Source organism: Pipistrellus kuhlii, unplaced genomic scaffold, assembly GCF_014108245.1.
Source record: "Pipistrellus kuhlii isolate mPipKuh1 unplaced genomic scaffold, mPipKuh1.p scaffold_m20_p_8, whole genome shotgun sequence".
Classification (NCBI taxonomy): Eukaryota; Metazoa; Chordata; class Mammalia; order Chiroptera; family Vespertilionidae; genus Pipistrellus; species Pipistrellus kuhlii.
The window spans coordinates 30,874,826-30,898,410 of NW_023425584.1; the positions used below are offsets into that span (position 1 = coordinate 30,874,826).

The 23,585-nt window shown below is 41.8% G+C and overlaps 2 protein-coding genes and 1 non-coding gene across 4 annotated transcripts in view; 1 reads left to right on the top strand and 2 right to left on the bottom strand.

The window, feature by feature from the left end:
• Positions 1-2,075, bottom strand: part of HSPA4 (heat shock protein family A (Hsp70) member 4) — a 40,704-nt gene extending 38,629 nt beyond the window's left edge. The window contains exon 1 of the mRNA XM_036423876.2: positions 1,691-2,075. Within this exon, the coding sequence (XP_036279769.1) occupies positions 1,691-1,797 (107 nt within the window). The 5' untranslated portion in view covers positions 1,798-2,075. The remainder of the gene's footprint in view (positions 1-1,690) is intronic.
• Positions 2,076-3,041: 966 nt separating this feature from the next.
• LOC118711957 lies at positions 3,042-3,180 on the bottom strand. Its single transcript, XR_004985905.1, has one exon. It is a non-coding gene; the product is annotated as a small nucleolar RNA SNORA7 (small nucleolar RNA).
• An 8,725-nt stretch (positions 3,181-11,905) lies between these two features.
• On the top strand, positions 11,906-17,413 carry ZCCHC10 (zinc finger CCHC-type containing 10). Of its 2 annotated transcripts, XM_036423880.2 has the most exons (4): positions 11,906-12,067; positions 13,564-13,725; positions 15,439-15,480; positions 16,324-17,413. In XM_036423880.2, the coding sequence occupies exons 1-4, from the start codon at positions 12,027-12,029 to the stop codon at positions 16,589-16,591; spliced, it is 513 nt and encodes a 170-aa protein (XP_036279773.1). In that variant the 5' UTR covers positions 11,906-12,026; the 3' UTR covers positions 16,592-17,413. The 2 variants fall into 2 exon arrangements, with proteins under 2 accessions (XP_036279773.1, XP_036279774.1); XM_036423881.2 differs by lacking the exon at positions 15,439-15,480.
• Positions 17,414-23,585: the final 6,172 nt, after the last annotated feature.

The following is a 23,585-nucleotide window of genomic DNA, read 5'->3' on the forward strand; positions in this document are numbered from 1 at the left end:
GGTGTTTCCAAGACTGCTCTTGTAAGAAGGTTCAAACCTGTATTTTTATAAAAATGTATTTGAGCCTTGGCGGGTGTGGCTGAGTGTCCTCCCCTGCACTAAAAGCTTGCCGGTTGGATTCCCAGGCATGGTACATGCTAGCCCCATCCCTAATGAGGGACCTGCAGGAGGCAGCCCATGGATATTTCTCTCTCTCCTTCTCCGTTCCTCTCTAAAAACGAACAAAAAATTATATATTTTTAAATTTTATTTGAGCCAGAGGACAGACAACTGGAAGCAAGATCTCAACAGATTGAGGAAAAATGCTTTATAAGAGACTCCTTTCATAACCACAGCAATTAGACAGGAGGGGAAGTGGTGTAGAAAGTCTGAAGCTTTAATTAACAAATCAGCCTTCTTTTTCTTTATTCTTCTAAGTGCTTTTATAGATTTTAGAGAGCGAGGAAAAGAAAAACATCAGTGTAAGAAACATCAATCCACAGCCTCCTGCACGATCGAGCCTGCGCCCTGACCCGGAATGAACTGGTGACTCTTCCGTGCATGGGATAATGCACAACCGAGCCACATTAGGAATGTGAAGAAATTAATAACCACCCTTCAGAGCAAAAGCTGAACGTAGCATAGTTTCTGGGTGTTGGCAGAGTAATATCTCAAACCTTATGTTTGCAAGAAATTCCTTCCTCTCTGAAGTGAATGTCTTTACATGCCATACAGATCTAAGAGGAGCAACAGGATGATTTAGATTTAAAAAGGAAGGCTGCCCTGGCCCGGGGAGGCTCAGAATGAAGGTTTTGCCCAAGAGGAAGACAACGGATTGAAAAGTATCCCTATGTGCTCAAGAAGTAGATTTCTTCGTCTAACCAAGCAAAGTCCTGGGTGAGTCCTGATTTTTTAGACCTGTGTCTATACTGGTCCCATAATTTTATTACTATTCTAGATGTCGAAACGAACTCCTGGGTCATTCATTAACAATTGTGGACAGCACCCTGATTGGACCGTATTACTGTTAAAGCGAATGCATACAGAATAGCAGAAAATGACCCAATTCCGTTTAATACTCTGAAGCTATATGAAAAAGTGAATGCAAAGACATCTAGAAGGCACCGATTTTATTAAATCCTTTCCTGATTTATGTCGGGCACAACCCCAAGTTTGAGATATCGGGTCCCGGAGCTTGAACCTCAGGTGCTCCCGCTCCCTCGCTTCCGGGCGCCGCCCCGCCCCCACTCACGTGGGACTCGGGCCGCTCCAACGACCTGCCGCGGGCAGACACTAGAACCCGTTCAACTTTTATTAAGTGCCGGCTGTGTGCAAAGCTACGGATTCTGTTAGGCTCCTGCCCTGGGCCTGGTCTCTGCTCGCAGAGAGAGAGGATCTCGGGCCATCCTACATCCCAGGCCTCCCTCCCTTCCAGCTCCTACCTGTGCCCTCCGCTGAGTACCGGCTCCCAGCTTCGCCCAGCAGGCGGGCCATAGGGAAAAGGCCTCGCTCCTGGCACAGAACCAGAGCAGGTCGCGGCCAGCAGGGACCTGGCACCCAGCGGGGGTCTGGTAGCCACCGATCTTTCGACCCGGAATGAAGAGGACTCCCCGGCCCGGGTTCCTCCGCAGAGAGGAGAGGGTCGCAGACCAAAGCAATTGCTGCCTCCCCACCCCCCAGTGCACGCGGCCGTGGCCTGGCCCCCACTTACGGCGTGCAGCGGTCGCTGTACTCATTAGCTATGGTCTCGATGCCGCCGGCGCGCGCCACAGCAACGTAGCAGCTCTGGAAGCCCAGGTCTATGCCCACCACCGACATGGCGCCGGCTACAGCTCGGGCTCGAGCCCGGGTCCGGCCGGCGAAACAGGACACGGACCCCGGCGGGGATGGCGCGCGGAGAGCGGGCCGCGTAGGCCAGGGGACCGGTGCTAGCGAGGGGCGTAGGGGTGCCCACACGAGCGCCTAGGTTCTCTCGGAAACCGAGCCGCTGCGAAGCGTGCTGCTCAGGCCGGCTCCGGCTCAGCGGCCGCAGAGAGGGCGCCGGGTAGCGGGGGCGGAGAAGATCTCGAAAGATCTCGTTGCGACGAGAATGAAGGTGCAGAGCGAGAACTGCGGAGGAAAAAAAAAAATGTTCTCGCGAGATCTCCACTCACGCTCTTCCTCTAGTGATCCCGCCCCCAGTCACGCACAAGCGTACGTCAGGTCCCTGCGTGGAGAACCCAGGAAGGTAAAAAAAAAAAAAAAAAAAAAAAAAAAGATTGAGAGGCGGAGCTAGCCGATTGAAGCCGCGCACGGAATCTGCCGCAGCCGCGCGGTCCACCAAAGCAAACGGCTGGGAGCGCCTCCCCTTCCAAAAGAAAGGAGAGCGGGCTGCAGGCGTGGTACCGAGGAAGTATCTTTGGCCTACTTCCGCCGTTCTCTTTATAGCCAAAGAAACTTCCGGTGGTGGGACCTGCGCTCCAGTGCCGCAGGCTCTCTTACCGCGCTAGGGGTAGGTTGGATCTTACTGGGGAAGGCAGCTCAAAATAAGCCGAGCTGTGTCAAAGTCAAAGACAGCGAGCGCCCTCTCCGGCATAAGGAAGGAATCAACTCTCAACCCCACCGCCTTGTTGTTGTTGTTTTTTTGTTTATATTGTTTATATTAACGCACCGTTCTCTACAGCACTCCTGTCCTTAAGTCAGACCGAAGGACCTACAGGACGTTTATTCCCAGCATATTCCAAGAACCAGTCCTGAGCTGGATGCAAGGGACATAGATGATAAACTACCTGGGTCCGTTAAGACCGGCCAGTAAAGTGGTAGGATTACATAAGGCAATGAATCTTTTTAAAAATATATATATTTTTATTGATTTCAGAGAGGAAGGGAGAGGGGGATGGAATCATCAATGCTGAGAATCATTAATTGGCTGCCTCCTGCACGCCCCCTATTGGGGATCTAGCCCTTGAACAAAATCAAACCCGGGACCCTTTAGTCTGACTGCAGGTCGACTCTGTCCACTGAGCCAAACCGGGGTCATGGGTTGTTTTTTTGTCTTTGTTTTTGTTTTTTGGGTTTTTTTACATTGTTGCAGAATGTCTTCCAGTACCAGCTACTAAGCAAGCAAGGAATGTAACGTGTACCTCTGCCAGACTTGCTTTCCCTCCTGTCTCCGAAGCTGGCAGAATATTAGCCACTCTCCAAACATGATCCAGGGAGGTTGAAACTAATAAATCTTAATTTAAGGTCCTCACTTGCAGGAGCACCTGGGAAAGCAGTGACTTGCTGTTAAGGAGTGTTCCGGGTGTGAAGGGGAAGCCAGCGTGCGATCAGCAATAAGCATGTCTGATAAATTGCTTGATGAGATTCAGAAGAAGGGGAAGCTTAACCTCCAAGTCTCCAGTAATTTGTGGCAATTTCTTGTTCTAAATATTTACTTTTGTGATTCTATTTTTTAGGGCCCCCAACACACAGTTTTGTGTGTGTGTTTTTTTAACTTAGGTTGACCTTGACCTTCCTATTTTTCTCCGACTTAGGGGCATAGCAATCACCTCAAAGACAGTATTGGTCTTAATTACGACAGAATGTCTCCACTAATCTATTCTGCGTTATTAAGCACCGAGGAGAGGCCAGGCCCTAGGTGTCTGGTGTCTAATCCACCTAAAAGATTACTACCTCTGGCTTACCCTGGGTCTCTGCCTTCCTGCTTGTGGGAGGCCTCCCCAGCCTTTAGCTAAACTGGCAAAAAGGCACACCCATCTCTCTCTATGTTCCAAGTTCATATCTATTTGCCTTGGCACTGGTTTCAGTTTAAAATACCATCAACCCTATCAATCTTTTTAAGGATTTGTTCTCAAAATAAAACATTAACATCAGTCACAGGGAGTACTCATCCTGCTATAAATAGTTTCCTGGATCATCAAACTTATAGCTCAAGAGACTATTCTAGGATATTTAAATAAATGAAGTCAGGAAAAGTTATTTAAGAATTGTGAAGAATCTTAATGACAAGTTTCCAAGAATCACAATTGTGAAGCAATGAAATTGCCAAAGTGATGTTGGACACACTATGAATAAAGCACAAGTTCTTTTCATTCAGCAGACTACCCTGAGTATTTTATTTTTTAAAATATATCTTTATTGATTTCAGAGAGGAAGGGAGAGGGAGAGAAAGATAGAAACATCAATGATGAGAGAGAATCATTAACAGCTGCTTCCTGCATGCCCCCTACTAGGGATGGAGCCCGAAACCTGGGATCCTTCAATCTGCAGTTGGCGCTTTATCCACTAAGCCACATGTGTCAAACACAAGGCCCTCGGGCCAAATCCGTCCCGCCAGGCCTTGCAATGTGGCCCGCACCACGCTGTCATCACTGCACTCCACTGCGTTTCCATCACAATGACAGTTTATGACTGTTGAGTAAACCATTCGGCCCGAGATTTAGGCTGGATTTTAGATTTTGGCCCCTTCTCTGATTGAGTTCGACACCCCTACACTAAGCCATACCAGCCACAGCTATCTTGAGTATTTTAGAAGAAGGAAGTTATTAAATGCTTTTCTCTCATACAATGGTTAAATTTGGTACCAAGCAATCAGGAAGGTGTTTGTTTGTTTGTTTGTTTGTTTTAAAAATACAGTATTCATAGGCTGCTGTTTGTTTTAAAAATATATATAGGCTGTTTATCAATGAGACAAAAGGTTCAAAATTGGGAATTTGTAATCATCCCTGCCAAAAGTCCTGTGGAATATACTCTCTGGAGCAGCTTCTGCAATTCTTTGCTTCAGGAAGAAGCTAAAAGCTCAGATAATGGGTATTCTGGTCTCCCTAATCTCATAATCAGTAGACCAGTGGCCTTAGTTAAACCAGAATCCCTCAATGATAATTACCATACCTTACCACACCTATAGCTCGTACAGTATGTGCTAGAATTGTGCTGAGCGATTTGGAGTTCATAATTGATTTAATCTTCATAGAAAGCCCATGAGATAGGTATTATTTTCCAATTTTATAGAGAAAAGTAAGACCTGATGAAATTGAGTAACCTGTTCAAAATCACACAGCTTTAAAAACTCTGACTTCAACATGGGTTTCCTATAGCTACACCACTGCTTTCTTTAAATTCACATTACTTTCAGAGGCTCATTAAAGTAAATACTGGAGGGGGAGAATAAAATTAATAATTCAAATAGAATCATTCACTATTGACATTTTAGAATACCTTCCTTCCTTTCAGTGCTTTTGTTGTATATGATGGTTGAATTTGGTTGTGCCTTTTTTTAACATTAAGTTAAACCAGCCTTTCCCAAACTCTATTCCCCAGGACAGTGTGCCATGAAATATTAATAGGTTAATATTACCATTTTAAAGGCTTGGGGGAGTCCTGTAGAAAATGTTTCACTTTGTTTTAATCATAAATACAAGTATAAATATAAGAAGTATAATTATATAGTTAAGGAGTAGTAGAACACAATTTAGACTACTGATTTTTCCCCTCAAGCATTTTTCTAATCATATGCCCTTTTGATATAAAAACAGTTCACTTCTAACTCCAAATTGGCTGAAATACTAGGGTCCTAACTCACTCTGTCAAACTGACTGCTTACATAGCACCACTGTTACCTCATTCTCCAAAGCCTCAAGTTTTGCCCTTATTCAGGCTGATTACAGATACACACACACACACACACACACACACATATATATATATATACCAGAGGCCCGGTGCATGGAATTCATGCATGGAGGTGGGGTTCCCTCAGCCCAGCTTGGACCCTCTCCAATCCAGGACCCCTCAGGGAATGTCCAACTGCTGCTTTCAGCCTGATCCCTGGGAAACTGGCAGTTGGACATCCCTCTAACAATCAGGGACCGCTGGCTCCTAATTGCTCACCTGCCTGCCTACCTGATCGCCCCTAACTAACTTTGCCTGCCAGCCACCTTGCCCCTAACTGCCCATCCTGCTGTCTTGGTCACCCCCAACTGATCCCCTCCGCCAACCTGGTCACCCCTTAGTGCCCCCCTGCCAGCCTGGTCACCCCTTAGTGCCCCCCTGCCAGCCTGGTTGTCCCCTTCCCCCGCCCTCGCCAGCCTGGTCACCCCTTAGTGCCCCCCTGCCAGCCTGGTCACCCCTTAGTGCCCCCCTGCCAGCCTGGTTGTCCCCTTCCCCCCCCCTCGCCAGCCTGGTCACCCACAACTGTTCTCCCACTGGCCTGGTCGCCCCTCACTATCCCCCCTGCAGGCCTGGTTGCCCTTCACTGCTCTCCCTGCTGACCTGGTCGCCCACAACTGTCGTGCCCCCCCCCCCCCCCCCCCCGCCACTGGCCTGGTTGCTCCTCACTATCCACCCTGCAGGCCTGGTTACCCCTCACTGTCCCTCTCTGCTGGCCTGGTCACCCTTCACTGCTCCCCCTGCCAGCCTTGTCAGCTCCATGCAGCCTGCTGTTCAGTTGTTACTGTAAGGGAGTCATGACCAATTTGCATATTACCCTTTTATTAGTCCCACCCTTTTTCTCCTTATAATCTTTAAATGCTGGATGAACTTCGCCCAGATTTCTCCAAGCCACAGAAGCTGATATGATCATGAAAATTTAACTCCTTAATCAACAAAAATTTCCCTGGCCCGACTCACAACCTCCATATCCATTAGCTCCACCTTCTCCTCAACCAGCCCCAGACACAGCCTTCTTCCACCTCTAGCAGCTGGCATTCTAGCTCCACCCCAAAGTCCTGCCTGTTGGTCTGGTCTGTTGAGAGCAGAAATATGACTCTGATCGGTTCAGCCCAGTTTTACTCTGACTTGTCCTGTTCCAAAGTGTGGAAGGACTCCCAACCACCCCTCCCCCCCCCACCTCCACTCCTTCCTGGTACCTCACCACCTTGCCCGGGTAGCTATCCTGCTATAGTAGCAGTTGCCATCTTGTTTCTACAGATTACAAAGCTTTTTTTTTTTTTTTTTTTTTTACCATCTTTTGTTTTAATTATCTAATTCATCAGGACTCAGAGTACCCTACTCTGGTTTATTTTCAGCTGAAAACAGGTCATTTGTCTCAGGACAATGCTCTTTTCTACATGCTCTAAGACTCAAAGACAATGACTTTAAAAGACCCTGTGGCCTCTGATAATAATTTATCTTTCCTTATTAAAGAGGAGTCTGGGTTTGCATATTTGTAATTTGATAAAGAAACAGTATTATCACGAACAAGTTGATGTGGCATTCTGCCCATACATTACTTCCCAACCAAAGGAGAACCATTTATTTTCTTGCTGACATGTAGTTAGTGTTCAAATGCAATGTGAGTTAAAAATCTAAATATATCACAGATGATTACAGTTGACACTTGAATGCTAGCAGTATAAGCCCTAACTCAGAGGAGATGACTAACATGTTTTCCTGGCAATGGCACAGGAATCCATCCCTAATGCAAAAGGCAGCAGCAGCAAGCTGAAACAAGAGAAGAGGTGATCTGAGCTCACTGGAAGCGTCAGAGTTTCTTTTCCAAACAAGACAAAGACAACTCTGGAAAAGGTGACCAAAAGACATTTCCACTATGAAGATATTTTGATACAGCTATCCCTTGGTATCCAAGGCCCCCACAGATACCTAAAGCCCTTATATAAAATGGTGTAGTGTTTGCATATAACCTATACACATCCTCCTGGGTACTTTAAATCATCTCTAGATTACTTATAATACCTAGTACAATATAATGTAAATGCTGTGTAAATAGTTGTTATACTGTATTCTTCAGGAATTTAGGGGATAATGATTTTTTTAAAAAGGCTGTACATATTCAGGACAATACAGACTCAACCACAATAGTCTTAACTACATAGGCCTAACTACTTAGTATTAGGTCTAGTAATAATTAATGTCATTTTCTAATACTTTTTTAAATCGAATTTATTTAAACAATACAACAAAATTTAATCAACAATATAGTTGCTGTTGTTTTCTACTACTTGTGCCCAACGCTCAGGAAGCATTTTAATCCCTCTGTTGTAAAATTCTTGTGATTTTGATGCAAAAAATTCGGTCAATGCATTTTTGAGGCATTCTTCATTATTAAATTTTTTTCCAAGAAGAAAGTATTGCAAAGAACGAAACAAATGGTAATCAGAAGGGGCAATATCAGGAGAATATGCAGGTTGAGGGAGAACTTCCCATTCCAACTGGCGCAGTTTTTCAGCAGTGATTCTTGCAGTATGCGGTCGTGCGTTATCGTGGTGAATTACGCCCCTCCGATTAATCAGCGCGGGTTCTTTTTCTCTTAAAGCTTGGGCTAACCTTTCCAATTGGGCACTATACACTGCACTTGTAATGGTTTGGTTAGATGGTAAAAGTTCATAATGAAGAAATCCTTTAAAATTCCACCAAACACACAACATCACTTTTTTCGCATGCAAGTCAGGTTTTGGCGTGGGCTGCGGAGCCTCATTTTTGTCCAACCATTGAGGCCACCTTTTCACATTAACATACAGCACCCATTGTTCATCTCCGGTAACAATTTGCTCTAAAAACGGCAAACGGTTTTGACAAGAGAGGAGCGAACTGCAAATTGTGACTCTTTGATTATGGTTGTTGTCGGTCAACTCATGAGGAACCCATTTTCCAAACTTTTGGACTTTGCCAAATGCACGCAATTGATTGGAAATTGTTTTTTGTGAACAATTTAAAGTTGTCGCAAGCTCTTGTTGGGTAATTTGAGGATTTTGCACCAAAAGAGCTTGAAGAGCTTCTTGATCAAAATTGGACACACGGCCTCGACCACTCTTGTCATCTAAGGAAAAATTTCCCTTGCGAAATTTCTCAAACCAAAGCTGGCATTTTCTGGCGCTAACTGCATCTTGACCAAGAGCACTACAGATGTTTTTTGCAGCTTCACTTGCTTTTCTTCCTAATTGGAACTCGTAAAGCATGCAGTGCCGAATATGCTCTTCATCCGCCATCTTCCTAGCCCTAGTTTTGCAACAAAAACCAAACCAAACACAAACTTTTTCAAGCAAAACTTGTTAATTGCACTTCACACATTCTGTAGATACCACGTGTTTGAAGGTTATGTCAATACAAGTCAACGCCAAGCAAGATTTTAAACGAATGTTTAAAAATGACATTAATTATTACTAGACCCGATACATGTCAATAATAACATAACTTTTTAAAAAATATTTTTGATCTGGGTTAGTTGAAGCCATAGATGCAGAACCTGTGGATACAGAGCAGCTGAATGTATTTGGCAGAGAGTAGAAATGTAGTTAAGTCACTTTTCATTTTTTTCTTTGTTTTTAATAAGTCATTTTTCAAAACTGGGTTACTCTCCCTTTAAGAATACTAGTAAATATGAATATATTTTGTGCCATTTCCACGCAAGGCAAGTTTCATTTTGAAGAAAGAAAATTGATCCTGAAGATTCCAACCAGATGGCCTTATTGGGTTGCGCAGCCAGCACCAGTGAGAATATCTTCTTTATTGCAATAGTATCAGCAGATAGCATGAGTAGTCAGGAAGGAGTAGTACATTCATATTTGGCATGTCTATTTTACATCTAAATGAGATGAAATCTAGAGGTCCAAGACGGTCCCCTCTGATCTCTTATAGTCCTTTAGAATGCCAGTGGAGTGCCAAAAATGCCTCCCTAGGGCTTCTGATGTTTTTCCTTAGAGCTTCTGCTCTAAAAGTAAAATCCCCTTCCAAAGTAGGGGGACATGGTGACAATCTGGCATCTCCATGTAAATGAACAGAATAACCACATGATCGAGAGGAAATTCCTGAATGAGCTTCTCCTCCCCCCTCCCACTCAGCATGTACTTTCAGGTTTCTTAGGTGAGTGTCTTCTTCTAAGATTGTCATTGGGGTTTCCTAAATGCAACACAGTTTCACTGCAACATTTGATAATTGCTGGTACTTGTGAAGCAAGGCTGGCCACTTAGCCTTCCTCTGTGAGAAGTGACTTGGCCAAAGGTGTGGTTGCTAGCAAAGCCATCCTATCAGAACTGCAAGAAAGGGCACATTATAATTAAGTAATAATAATTACAACTATGATACTGGTGCTAGAAAGCACAAAGACAGAAATAAAAGTCCAGAAACAAACTCAAGTATGAGAATTTAGCATATGATACTTGGCATTTTTAAAACTAGTGGTGGAGGGGGTGATGTTGGAACATTAGCTATCCATTTTGAGGAAAAATTTAGATCCCTACCTCAAGTCATATACAACAGTATATTTCTATCAAACACTTAAAAGTTTACAAATTAAATTTAAAAAATAAAGCCATGTTCTTCCCCAAAGCAGCCACAGGTGACCTCTGAAAATAGTTTGTTATTTACTAGACCCCCCCAAAAAACACGAAATCATGCAAACCCAGAGGCTCAAATCTCCATGTTCACTTTAAGAACACTCGCAATGTCGAAACCAGTTAGGCTCAGTGGATAGAGCGTCGGCCTGTGGACTGAAGGGTCCCGGGTTTGATTCCAGTGAAGGGCACTTACCTTGATTGCAGGCACATCCCCAGTAGGGGGTGTGCAAGAAGCAGCTGATCGATTATTCTCTCTCATCGATGTTTCTAACTCTCTATTCCTCTCCCTTCCTCTCTGTAAAAAATAAATAAAATATATATTTTTTTAAAAGAACACTCACAAAACTTCCTAGGCCATCATGGGTATGCATATTCAAAAAGCCACCAAGTATCTGAAGGATGTCACTTTAAAGAAGCAATGTGTGCCGTTCCGTCATTACAGTAGTGGAATTGGTAGGTGTGCCCAGGTGTAACAGTCAGTTTTCAGCTCTCAAAAGAAATTTCAATCATTGTACTGTTGATATTTGGCTCTGTTGACTAATGGGTTTGCTGACCACTGCTCTAACCAACTGAGCTACCTGACTAGGACCCCTCAATTATTTTTCTTTAGAGTATTTGTGTTTGTTGGACATTATCTCTTTTTATTATCTGAAGAAAGCTCCACATGTACAACTTTATTCATTCAGTGCTTTATCCTCAGTTCCTAAAACATTTTAGGTGTTGGATAATTATTAATGTGAAAAGTGAATGGGGCCCTGGCTGTTTTGGCTCAGTGGATGGAGCATTGGCCTTCGGACTGTGGGGTCCTGGGTTCGATTCCAGTAGGGGGCACATGCTGGGGTTGTGGGCTCAATCCCCAGTGTGGGGTGGGAGTGGGGTGGAGGAGGCAGCATTCCATGATTCTCTCTCATCATTGATGTTTCGGTCTCTCCCTCTCCCTTCCTCTCTGAAATCTATTTAAAAAATATATTTTTAATAAAAGTGAGACCTCACTTTTATTAAAGAAGCATATATTTCAGAGTTATATGTTTTTAAAAATATAGATTTAAGGTAATAAAATTTCTGTAATCTGACACTAAATGCTAACATAGCCTAAAATAATTATTTGTAGCATCTTTTACCCATTGACAAAGAAGCTTTACTTATATAATGTCATTTAGTCCCTATGAAATACATAAAAATAGAAATAAACATACATTTTCACTTAGTAGTTTGCTAACGTCAGTCTTTCAATTGATGGTCTCCACCCAAGATTGGTTGAATTCGTGGATGCGAAACCTGTGGATAGGCAGGAACTGTACTTATTTTTTTTAATATATATTTTATTGATTTTTACAGAGAGAAAGGGAGAGGGATAGAGAATAGAAACACCCATGAGAGAGAATCACCGATCAGCTGCCTCCTGCACACCTCCTACTGAGGATGTGCCCTCAACCTTGACTGGAATTGAACCTGGAACCCTTCAGTCCGCAGGCCGGCGCTCTAACCACTGAGCAACCAGTTAGGGCACAACTGTATTTATGGAGAAAAATAAATCCGTGTATAAGCGGATCCGTTCAAGGGTCAAAGGTACAAGTACCCACCCTTCAAAACTCTGTTCAGACCAGACCTCCGGCCTCACCCCTCAGACCCAGCTCCCGCCCGCAGCCCAGAGGCAGCGGAGACGGGACTAGCTCCGCCCACGCCGGCGTCCTCTGCGTCCGAAGCCCCGAAGCCCCGCCCCTCCCGAGGAATATCCCAAAATCCAGCGCGGCACACCTCAGCCGCGCTAAGATGGCGACTCCCATGCATCGACTCATAGCCCGGAGACAAGCGTAAGTGAGGGCCCTCGTTGGGTGCGGGGCGGGCTGGGGGCGGGGAGAAGCGCGTCAGCCGGCGGTGGAGCGGCGTCCGCCTGCGTTGCCGGTCTCGGATCCTCGGACGGGCCGGCCGAGGGTGGATGTTTTTCTCACACGGGGCAGCCCCGCTGCTCCGGCGGGGCATCAAGTTTGGCTAGCGATATCGTAGAAGACGGCTGCGTAGGGTCCACCTAGCGGGACCCCGGGCGGGTGGGGGTGAGTGAGTCTGAAGAGAGCCTGGAGTTTGGTTTCCCGGAAGGGGACGCACAGGAGTTGGTCGCTAAGTGGTCTGTGCCCCTTTGCCCACCCAGCCGCCCACCCCTCGCGGGGCCCGGGCAAGCTGAAGGCCTGATCCTGGCTCCCTATCCTCGCAGACGTAAACCTTCTTCAGCTTCCTCTATGCGGCCTCTAGCCTAGCCTGCCCTTCCTGACGCCTTCCCTAGGAACCGTCTGACTACAACGCCGACTTTTCCCCCAAGCTGTCTCACTTTTTTTGCCATTCATTCTATCCAATTAGTATTCATGTATTCACTACCTGTCGCTCTGTGTCAGAATTTGGGTATAAAAGCAAAAGAGGGGTTCAAGACTAACTCCGCTTTCAGGGAGCTTACATTCAAGTAGTGGGAAGAGCCCATAAATTAAACATTTTAAGTAAATACAGTTGGTGATAAGAACTTTGAAGCAAACAACAGGTGGTGGAAAGAGGGAAAGGCCCGGGTTAGGTTGGTTGAACAGGACAGGTCCTTCTGAAGAGGTGAGTCTTGATCTGCAAAGCCTAAAATATTTACTATCTGACCCTTTGTGGACAATTTGCTGACCCAGTCCAAAGCCTTCGCTAAACTCACTCATGAATTCAAACTATTGAAAATATTTTATCTGTAGATCTTTTGGATTTGCCATGTACATAATACATCATCAGTGAGGAATGAAAATTCTATTTCTTCCTTACCCATTCTTTCATCTGCTTCTCTTTGCTTGCTGCATCTTAATCTAATTTCTTAGTCTCCTAGATGTCTAGAAACCAGGCTGCCCTCCTTATATGGTTGGTTTATTCTTAATGGATAGTCCCTCTGAGTCCTAACCAGATACAAACTACAGGGCTGACCACTCTGGATTTCTATTTTCTTCCGTATCTTGGCTTGGTTGTTCTTTACTTTATTGTTCTCTCATGCGTCAAGCAGATTGTTTTAAATGTTTTGATTATCTTTTCTAGTTCTGAGCCCAAGTGTTGTCTTAGTTACCTAGTCTGCCATTGCTGGAATAGAACTGAGGAATGAAGATTTGAGCTAAATTCTGTCTTAAGTTCAAGGTTCATGCTCTTAACCACTTACTATGCTATCTTATGGTTAAACCTAACAAACAATTTAAAATGTAAAATGATGTTTGTTTCTATTTAAAAATAAGCACCATTTTACACATTATATTGTTTATGCTTTTAAATTTAAGAACTGTATTCTGATTTTGCTCTGTAGTGAAGCAAATAAGCAACATGTAAGATGTCAGAAATGCTTGGAATTTGGACATTGGACTTATGAATGCACAGGAAAAAGAAAATACTTACATAGGCCTTCAAGAACAGCAGAACTAAAGAAAGCTTTAAAAGAAAAAGAAAACAGATTATTATTACAACAAAGGTAAGTTTACATGTGATATTTAAAGGAATATTTTTTCCCAAGGGAATATTTTAATTTGTATTTATAGACTTTATTAAGGGCCTAAATGTCTCATGGTCATTATCCAGATTTAGCTTACAATATTAATGAGTTCTTATTATGTGCCAGGCACTATACTAAGCTTTTTAGAAGTATTAGCATATTTAAGCGTCATATTTATAACATAAAGGTAAGTACTATTATTAACCCCTATTTTACGTATGAAGAAACTGAAGCATGGAGAGGTTTAGTAACTTGCTCAGTGTTGTCACACAGCTAGAAAGTAGAAAAGTTAAGTGTTAAACCAACCTGTCTTTTTAGAATCTATGCTCTTAATCATTTTGCTTTATAGCTTCTATCTATGACATGATGACAGAATACACATAATATTATATAAGCTGCTATAAAAAGATATCCAAGGTAAGTATTCAAGATACTTATATTAAGTATATAGAGTAAGTAGAAAGCAGTATCTACACTAATAAAAGAAAAAGATGCAAATTGACTGTACCTCCATTACGCCCACCAGCAAATTAGGAGTGGGTATGCAAATTAACCTGAAAAGATGGTGGCGGCCCTGCCTCCCAGCTGCTCCGAGCCTGTGGGAGTTGGAGAAGTCGGGCACCAGTGCCTGAGGCTAGCTGTGGCTAGGAAGACCAAGAAGTTTCCTGCCCCATGATCCCTGGCCACAGAAGCCGCCTGCCCCATATCCACCCGCCCCATGTCCTAGGGGAGACAGACTTTGTTCTTGGTAAATGATGTGAGGGAACACAGTCTTGAAGTATTAATTGAAATAACTGAACATTTTGGGGACATACAGAAAAAGAAATGGATATTTTAAATTAAAGGTTGCTTTTTATATGAAACTAGAGGCCCAGTGCACGAATTCTTGCACCAGTGGGTCCTTTGGCCCAGCCTGTGGGATCTGGCTAAAACCGGCTCTCTGACATCCCCCAAGGGATCCTGGATTGCAAGAGGGCTCAGGCTAGGCCAAGGGACCCCATTGGTGCACAGTTGGGGCCAGAGAGGGACACAGGAGGTTGACCAGCTGGGGAGGGACTACGGTAAGGCTCCAGGGCATGTCTAGCCCATCTTGCGCAGTCCTGATCGGCCAGACCCCAGCAGCAAGCTAACTTACCAGTCAGAGCATCTGCCCCCCTGGTGGTCAGTGCACATCATAGCAAGTGCTTGAGCGGCTTTAGCATATCATTAGCATATTATGTTTTGATTGGTTGACTGAACAACTGGACACTTGACATATGCTTTTATTATATAGGATGGCCATTTATATTACTCTGGAAACTCAAATTATAAATTACAATTGTTATGGTATTATTTACTTTGTATTGTTGTTCAGGATGTAGTTGGTTTAGTCATATCAACCTACGTTCAAAACTAAAAGAAGAATCAAATTGGTTCATTCAGTCATCTTTACCAACTTAACTGGCTTCTAAGATAAAGTTAATAGATAACATGTTTTGCTTCAGTGCTGGTTATATTGACTATGTACCACATAGAGCCTACAACAGGAAACTTTCCATTTGGTTATAACAAATAATACTGGACTCTGAATACATGTTATGAAAGACAAAGTGTTTCTCCAATATAAAATAATTTTGGGGAGAACAGAAGGGTTGGCCTGAGCTGTGCATAATCAGTCTATTAATAGAAGTTTCTTTTCCCCATGTTTATCAGCATTGGAGAAGCTAATGTAGAAAGAAAGACGAAGAAAAAAAGGTATGTGGCTTCAGGAGTAGTATATAGTTAATATGTAATACTAGTTGGAGGGATAGGAAGAGTGATTTTATTTATTTTTATTTTTAAAAATATATATTTTATTGATTTTTTACAGAGAGGGTGAGGGAAGCTAGAAACGTGGATGAGAGAGAAACATCGACCAGCTGCCTCCTGCACACCCTCCACTGGGGATGCGCCCGCAACCAATGTACATGTCCTTGACTGGAATCAAACCTGGGACCTTTCAGTCCACAGACTGATGCTCTATCCACTAAGCCAAACCGGTTTTGGCAGGAAGAGTGATTTTTAAAATAGTAATTAAAGATTTGAATCTGAAGTTTCTTGTTTGCAGTTTTCTGATATGTTCCTCTCTTTATCTGGAATTTATTGCCTTTATGTCTCCTTTTTTTCTTACTTTCCAGAGTCCTTCTTCCTGGAAATAGTAAATAATTTCTTTTAGTTTAGAATAGGAAATATTATTAAAGTAGTAAGAAATTATTGTCCAACTATTCCTGGTCTGAAGTAATTGAGATTATGAAACAGTTGCCACTTCATGAGGTTTAAATAAAACCATTTGTTATACTGCAACTTTATTCTACTATTATTTATTTGCTGTGGCGCATAATATATTAGGTATATTATACCATCCAAGAGAGTTAAATTACTATAGTAAATGACCTTGCTAAGGGATGGAAGGCAGTATGGTTACAATAGTTAGGCAATTCCAAAAGCAGTAAATGTAGGAATAACATGCTAGCAAAGCTTCAGTTATATACATGTACAGAAATTTACATTTTACTAAATGTTGGCTGCCCATGAATATAACTACTAATTGTCTAATAGGTCTAAGAGTGTAACCAGCTCCAGTAGCAATAGCAGTGACAGTTCAGCCAGTGATTCATCATCAGAGAGTGAAGAAACATCTACCTCATCCTCCTCTGAGGACAGTGATTCTGATGAAAGCTCCTCCAGTTCATCGTCTTCAGCCTCCTCCGCAAGCTCTTCCTCATCCTCTGATTCAGACTCAGATTCCAGCTCTTCCAGTAGTAGTAGCACCAGCACAGATAGCAGCTCCGAAGATGAACCACCAAAAAAGAAACAAAAGAAATAGAATTGCTCTACCTATATTGGACTGATGGACCATAAACTATAGTCTTGATTCTCAAAAGGGAATTTAGAATGTTAAAGCCAAATAGGTTAACTGGCCAAAATTTTGAGAGCTCAGAAGTTTCTAAATGTTTTACATTGTAAGAGCATAAAAAGCATTAATGAAATATATATATATATACACACACACACACACTTTTTTATTTTAAGGGTGAATCTTGTTTTTCTTTTTTATAATTAAAGTATATCTCTAACACTTAATCAGAAGCTGAAATACAATAATTCTGTTTTTGTGGTAAAGCTTATTTTTTGCCCTGGCCCATGTGGCTCAGTTGGTTGAGTGTCATCCCATGCACCAAAAGATTGCTGCTTTGATTCGATCAAGGCACAAAACCAGGCTGCATGCTCAATCCCTGATGGAGGACATGCAGAGGCAGCCTGTCAGTGATTCACTCTCACATCAATGTTTCTCTCCCTCTGCCTTCCTCTTGAAAAAATAAAAATTAAAAAAAAAAATCTTTAGAGTGAAACAAAACTAAAACTTATCTTTTCTCCTTGTGAAAACAATGCTATACATTTTTATATGTTAGTGTTATGTATGAGACATATTTTCAGGATAATGCATCAGAATATCTGGCAGTGAATTTCTGTGTATTATTACGTCAGATTTAATACATTGTTATAAGCTTAGGCATCTTCCTAATGTTGATAAATGTGCTCTATTTTTATGTTTATGTTCAGAAAGTTATTTTGTCTTCTGTCCTAAATGAAAAGTTCAAGAAACCTATTAATATATTTCTACCTTTTTTGATAGTACAAGTTTCAAGTTACTGTGTTGTATCATTTATTTTCTTCTGATTCTTAAAGTTACACTTATCTGAGGAGCATCATTCTAGAGGAACTTAAAAAGGAATAAAAATGTTGAAACTACCGAAGCCGGTTTGGCTCAGCGGTAGAGCATTGGTCTGCGGACTGAAAGGTCTTGGGTTCTATTCCGGTCAAGGGCATGTACATTGGTTGCGGGCACATCCCCGGTAGGGGGTGTGCAGGAGGCAGCTGGTCAATGTTTCTCTCTCATCGACATTTCTAGCTCTCTATCCCTCTCCCTTCCTCTCTAAAAAAATCAATAAAATATATTTTTTTAAAAAATGTTAAAACTACTTAGGAATCTTGGGTGCCTTTGGTAGGTCAGAAAACAGTCATTTAAAAGGCTAACAAGTAGCCAAAACTGGTTTGGCTCAGTGGATAGAGTCTTGGCCTGTGGACTAGAGTCCTGGGTTCGATTCTGTTGCGGGCACATCCCCAGTAGGGGGTGTGCAAGAGGCAGCTGATCGATGATTCTCTCTCATCGAGGTTTCTAACTCTATCCCTCTCTCTTCCTCTCTGTAAAAAATCAATAAATATATTTTAAAAAAATAAAAGGCTAACAAGTAAAAGTGGTATAAATATACACTGAGTGGTCAGATTATTATGGTCTCTGAATATATATATTAGAAGCCTGGTACATGAATTCATGCATGGGTGGTGTCCGGCCAGCCTGGCCAGGGAGAGGAAACATGGGTGGTTGGCCAGCCTGCCTGCTAGTTGAGGGAACAATTTGCATATTACCCTTTTATTATGTAAGATATACACTGAGTGGCCAGATTATTATGCATTCAGAGATCATAACAATCTGGCCACTCAGTGTATTTCTTTGTTAATATGCTATAAAAAGTACCATTCAAAGGAAGGAAGAAAGGTAATTCTTACAGAAAATTAGGGTGATGTTGGTTGCCTTTTATTGAGATTTTTTTTTAAGCTTTCATAAAGATTGCCTTTTACCATTTTTATTATTTTAGTAGGACAGTTTATGTGGTAACTGGTCATATTCAACAATGTACTACATAAATATGGCGGTTAACATAGCACCTACACAAATGAAATCTAGCATGAAAGGTTAAAAAATACTGCCCAATATTTCTTAAATTACTCTGCTGTGGTAAGAGTGTTTAACACCAGATTATTCTGATGTCTTTTAAAAAATTTGGAAAAATACATTTGTAAAGAAACCTTGATTTGTGTTCAATATAGGTTTTTTTTTTTTTTAAAAACTATGAATGTTGCCTTTTTATGTTTTTATGAGAAAGTGAGATAAAATTACTTTGGAAGAAAATGGACTTCGGTTTAAATGTTGAAATATATAAGTTGCGAGTTTAAGGAGCCTACAATTACCTGTAAGTTTTACAGAACCACCTGTTTTTGGTGATTGTAAATAAACTCTCAAAACTTCCTTGAAAGGCTCCATACAGAATGTGTCAATTGACAGGAAATTTTAATAAATTAGTAGTTAAACACATTTTGCAGTGTGGTCTCTTTAAGGGCAATTTCAGCAGTTAACTTGAAAGAAAAATGTGTACATAGGTAACATCACTTGCAATGAAATAAAGCTCAGAGTTTTGCTTACAAGTTTACGCTTCTGTTATTTTTTTGCTGTTTTATTTAATGCCAGTCTTTAGTAAATGTATTCTGTTTCAACTACAACCATTTCAAAAGGAGTCATTAAATCATAGGTTTTCATCCCCAAACATTTTGTTAGTATGATGGTACAATATTGAAATTTTGTCCTGGAATCAAAATAAGGCACTAGGCTACAAGTTAGTATTGGATATGGAAAAAAGTGCACAGAAGGTGTTATGGTTTTATGTATTCTTTTAATTTTTATTTTGAGCCAATTGTAGAAAAGTTGTAAAAATATTACAATTTTCACATATACTTTATCTAGCTTCCCCTAATGCTAGAATTTACATAACCACAGTACAATGATAAGAACCAAGAAATTAATGTGATAAACCAAAAACCTTATTCATATTTCACCAGTTTTCCCACTAATGTCCTTTTCTTGTTACAGAATACTACCCAGAAAATACATTTTCTTTCTTTTTTTCTTTTTTCTTTTTTTAAATATATATATATATTATTTTTTATTTTTTTTATTGATTTTATACAGAGAGGAAGGGGGAGAGATAGAGAGCTAGAAACGTCGACGAGAGAGAAACATCGACCAGCTGCCCCTGCACACCCCCCATGGGGGATGTTCCAGCAACCAACGTACATGCCCTTGACTGCAATCAAACTTGGACCTTTCAGTCCGCAGACCGACAATCTACCACTGAGCCAAACCGGTTTTGGCTAAAAAATATATCTTATTGTTTTTTGTTTTTGTTTTTGTTTTTTACAGAGAGGAAGGGAGAGATACAGAAAGCTAGAAACATCGACCAGCTGCCTCCTGCACACCCCCTACCGGGGATGTGCCCGCAACCAAGGTCCATGCCCTTGACTGGAATCGACCTGGGACCTTTTAGTCCGCCAGCCAACGCTCTATCCACTGAGCCTGTGGACTGAAAGGTCCTGGGTTCAATTCCGGTCAAGAGCATGTACCTTGGTTGCGGGCACATCCTCAGTGGGGGGTATGCAAGTGGCAGCTGGTTGATGACTCTCTCTCATCAATGTTTCTAACTCTCTATCCCTCTCTCTTCCTCTCTGTGAAAAATCAATAAAATATATACTGTATATATAAAAAAATAAACAACATCACATTCTTCCAAATGCAGTTGTGTCCTCAATCCACATCACAAATTTCCTAATGTCAATATATTATTGGTGATGTTGACCTTGATCACTTGATTAAGGTGGCTTCTGTCAGGTTTCTCCATTGTAAAGTTAGTTAATAAACTAGAGGCCAAGTGCATGAAATTGCTTGAGGTTTCCCTCTGCTACTCACAGGCCTGCCCACCTAGTAGCCACGCCCACCCATCCATTGATTGCCCCACCGCACTCGCCCCACCTGCCTGCCGCCCGCCTTGCTACAATCAGAGCCTTGTGGGCTGCAGGGCAGGGACGGAAAGGTATTCAATGCACGCCGTGGTGACCGGTCATTTGGTCATCCTGGATGTCACGACACTGGCTAGATAGATAGATACCTTGGGGGAGATACTTTGAGATTATGCAAATTGTTTCTCCTTACACTCATCCACTTAGTTTTAGATGATGTTGTCTATGACAGTTATTTGGGGGAGAGGGGTTGCTAATTTTTTAAATAATTTTTTATTTTTCAATTACAGTTGACATACATTATATTAGTTTCAGGTGTACAACCCAGTAATTAGACATTTCTATAACCTATGAAGTTATCACTTTGATAAATTTAGTATCCATATGGCATAGTAAATACAATATTATTGAGTATATTCCCTATGCTGTACTTTATATCTCCATGACTATTTTGTGACCACCAATTTGTATTTCTTTATCTCCAGCTCCCCATCCCCCCGCCCCTCAAGCAACTGTCACAATGTTCTCTGTATCCATGAGTATGAGTTATTACTGTGATGTTTTGCCAATGGTGATTTTCTATTTTCTTCTTCTACACTAATTGGAATTTTATACAAAAGAGCTATTTTGTCTCCACATATTTATTTAATTAATTACTTATAGTATGGACGCATGGATTTTATTAGTTATATGGGTTAGAATCCAATAATACCATTATTTACTTTGTTGCTCAAATTGTCCCACCTTTGGCTACCAGGAGAGCTCCTTCAGGTTGGCTCCTTTGTTCTTTTAGTACATCCTCTTTTAAAAACACACATACACATTTTCTTATTTCCACATTCTTTTTTTCTTTCTTTCTTTTTTTTTTACAGAGAGGTAGGGAGACGTGCCTGCAACCAAGGTACGTGCCCTTGACTGGAATCGAATCCAGGGCCCTTCAGTCCACAGACTGATGCTCTCTTCACTGAGCCAAACCGGTTTCGGCCCACACACACATTTTCTTACTTTTTGAGATAACAAGGTGTCCCAGATTCATCTTCCCTCCGTGCCCCATTTTTTGAACCAACCACTTCTCCAAGGGACCTGCCCTGATTTTATTTATTTATTTATTTATTTTTAATATATTTTATTGACTTTGTACAGAGAAGAAGGGAGAGAGATAGAGAGTTAGAAACATCGATGAGAGAGAGTCATCGATCAGCTGCCTCTTGCACACCCCCCACTGGGGATATGCCCGCAACCAAGCCCTTGACCGGAATCGAACCCGGGTCCCTTCAGTCCCCAAGCCGACGCTCTATCCATTGAGCCAAATCGGTTTCGGCATAATTTTAAATTGAAGAATAGTATTTAGAATCTAAGATATGAGTGCTGTCAGTATGTTCAATATATATATATATATATATATATATATATATATATATATATATATATATATATATTGATTTCAGAGAGGAAGGGAGAGGGAGAGATAGATAAAAATACCAATGATGAGAAACAATCATCCATTGGCTGCCTCCTGCACAACCCCCACTGGGGATTGAGCCCGCAACCATGAAATGTGCCCTGATGGGAATATAAGCATGACCTCCTAATTCATAGATCAATGCTCAACTGCTGAGCCACTTGGCTGGGCCTTAGTATGTTTTTTACACATTTCGACTGATAGTGTTCTAAGATGGTTAGATAAGGTGTAGAGTTTTGCCATTTTCTGTAAGAAATCAGGTGTCATCCCTTCAGCATTTCTCATATTTGCTTTCTTTGCTTTTATATCACTAGATTCTTCCTCAGGAGCAATACTTTCTTTGACAAATGATGGAAGAGGGAAAATCTTCAATTAAAAATTGTCATTACTGCCTTCTTCCCTCACTCTACAATATATGTAAATTCAGACATAGGACAAATATCCATTTTCTGACACCAGGCTGTGTTCTGTTTTTGTTTTGTTTTGTTTTTTTGTTTGTTTTTTTATATATTTTATTGATTTTTTTACAGAGAGGAAAAGAGAGGGATAGAGAGTTAGAAACATCGATGAGAGAGAATCATTGATTAGCTGCCTCTAGCACACTCCCTACTGTTGATGTGCCCGCAACCAAGGTACATGCCCTTGACTGGAATCGAACCTGGGACCTTTCAGTCCGCAGGCTGACACTCTATCCATTGAGCCAAACTGGTTTCGGCACCAGGCTGTGTTCTTGACAAACAAAAAAAAGCGTGTGTGTGTGTGTGTGTGTGTGTGTGTGTGTGTGTCTACACTAATAAAAGAGTAAGATGTAAATCGACTGTATCTTTGCAACACTCACTAGCCAATCAGGAGTGAGTATGCAAATTAACCCAACTACACTGGCAGGTTAATTTTCATACGCAGGTGCTTAGCAGCAGGGGCTTTCCACACCATCCCAGCCGATCTGGGCCTCTGGATATCATGGAAAGGCAGCTCTGGGCCAGAGCGAAAAGGCGGTTCTGGCTGAAGTGAAGGCAATGCCAGTAGCCAGGGGAACAAAGGCCATTCTTGCACGAATTTTTGTGCATTGGGCCTCGTGTGTGTGTGTGTGTGTGTGTGTGTGTGTGTGTGTTTAGTGTGTGTGTTTACTGGGAATTGAACCAGGGACCCCTCTCTCTCTATGCTGCCCTGCAGATTTCTTCACCCTGAAAAATTGTACTATAGAAAGACTAGATGTGTGTGTATGTGTGTACATAGCAAAGATTGAGAAAGGCCTTATGAAAGAACAAGAGAGAAAGGAAAGCCAGTGTGTGTTGGAGACGTTCTCCATTGAATTTAAGAAGAGGGTATTGATAGAAGCTGTGGACCTGGAGATTGCTAATGTTCTTGAAGTCTTTTGTGTGTGCTGGTCAAGGCATTCAGTCATAGCCACAAACTTTAGTATAACTCCTGTTTAAAAGGGTGCTATACCAATGTAGATAACATTTCAACAGCAATCTTCTCAGTATTCATTCGCAATCTAGTTGGGTAAACCAGACACACACAGAAACAAAAAGATCAAGGAAAAGAAGACTTTCAGTTGAACTTGGCAAATCGAGCCCATGTTTTTATTACCATTCATCCTGACATCTAACTAAAGTGGCAGGAAAGAAATCAAAAGCATAAACCCATCAGGCAAAGAGAAAAGGAGAGGAGATGAAACAAATGAGAAGTGGCAATTCTTTTGAAAGTTGTAAAGTTGATGGAA

What these genes read in the sequence shown, in the direction of transcription:
- ZCCHC10 (XM_036423880.2), top strand. Translation starts at nt 12,027, where the DNA reads ATGGCGACTCCCATGCATCGACTCATAGCCCGGAGACAAGC. An exon ending in CTCATAGCCCGGAGACAAGC is followed by an intron (nt 12,068 to 13,563) that starts GTAAGTGAGGGC and finishes TTTGCTCTGTAG; the next exon opens with TGAAGCAAATAAGCAACATG. An exon ending in AGATTATTATTACAACAAAG is followed by an intron (nt 13,726 to 15,438) that starts GTAAGTTTACAT and finishes CATGTTTATCAG; the next exon opens with CATTGGAGAAGCTAATGTAG.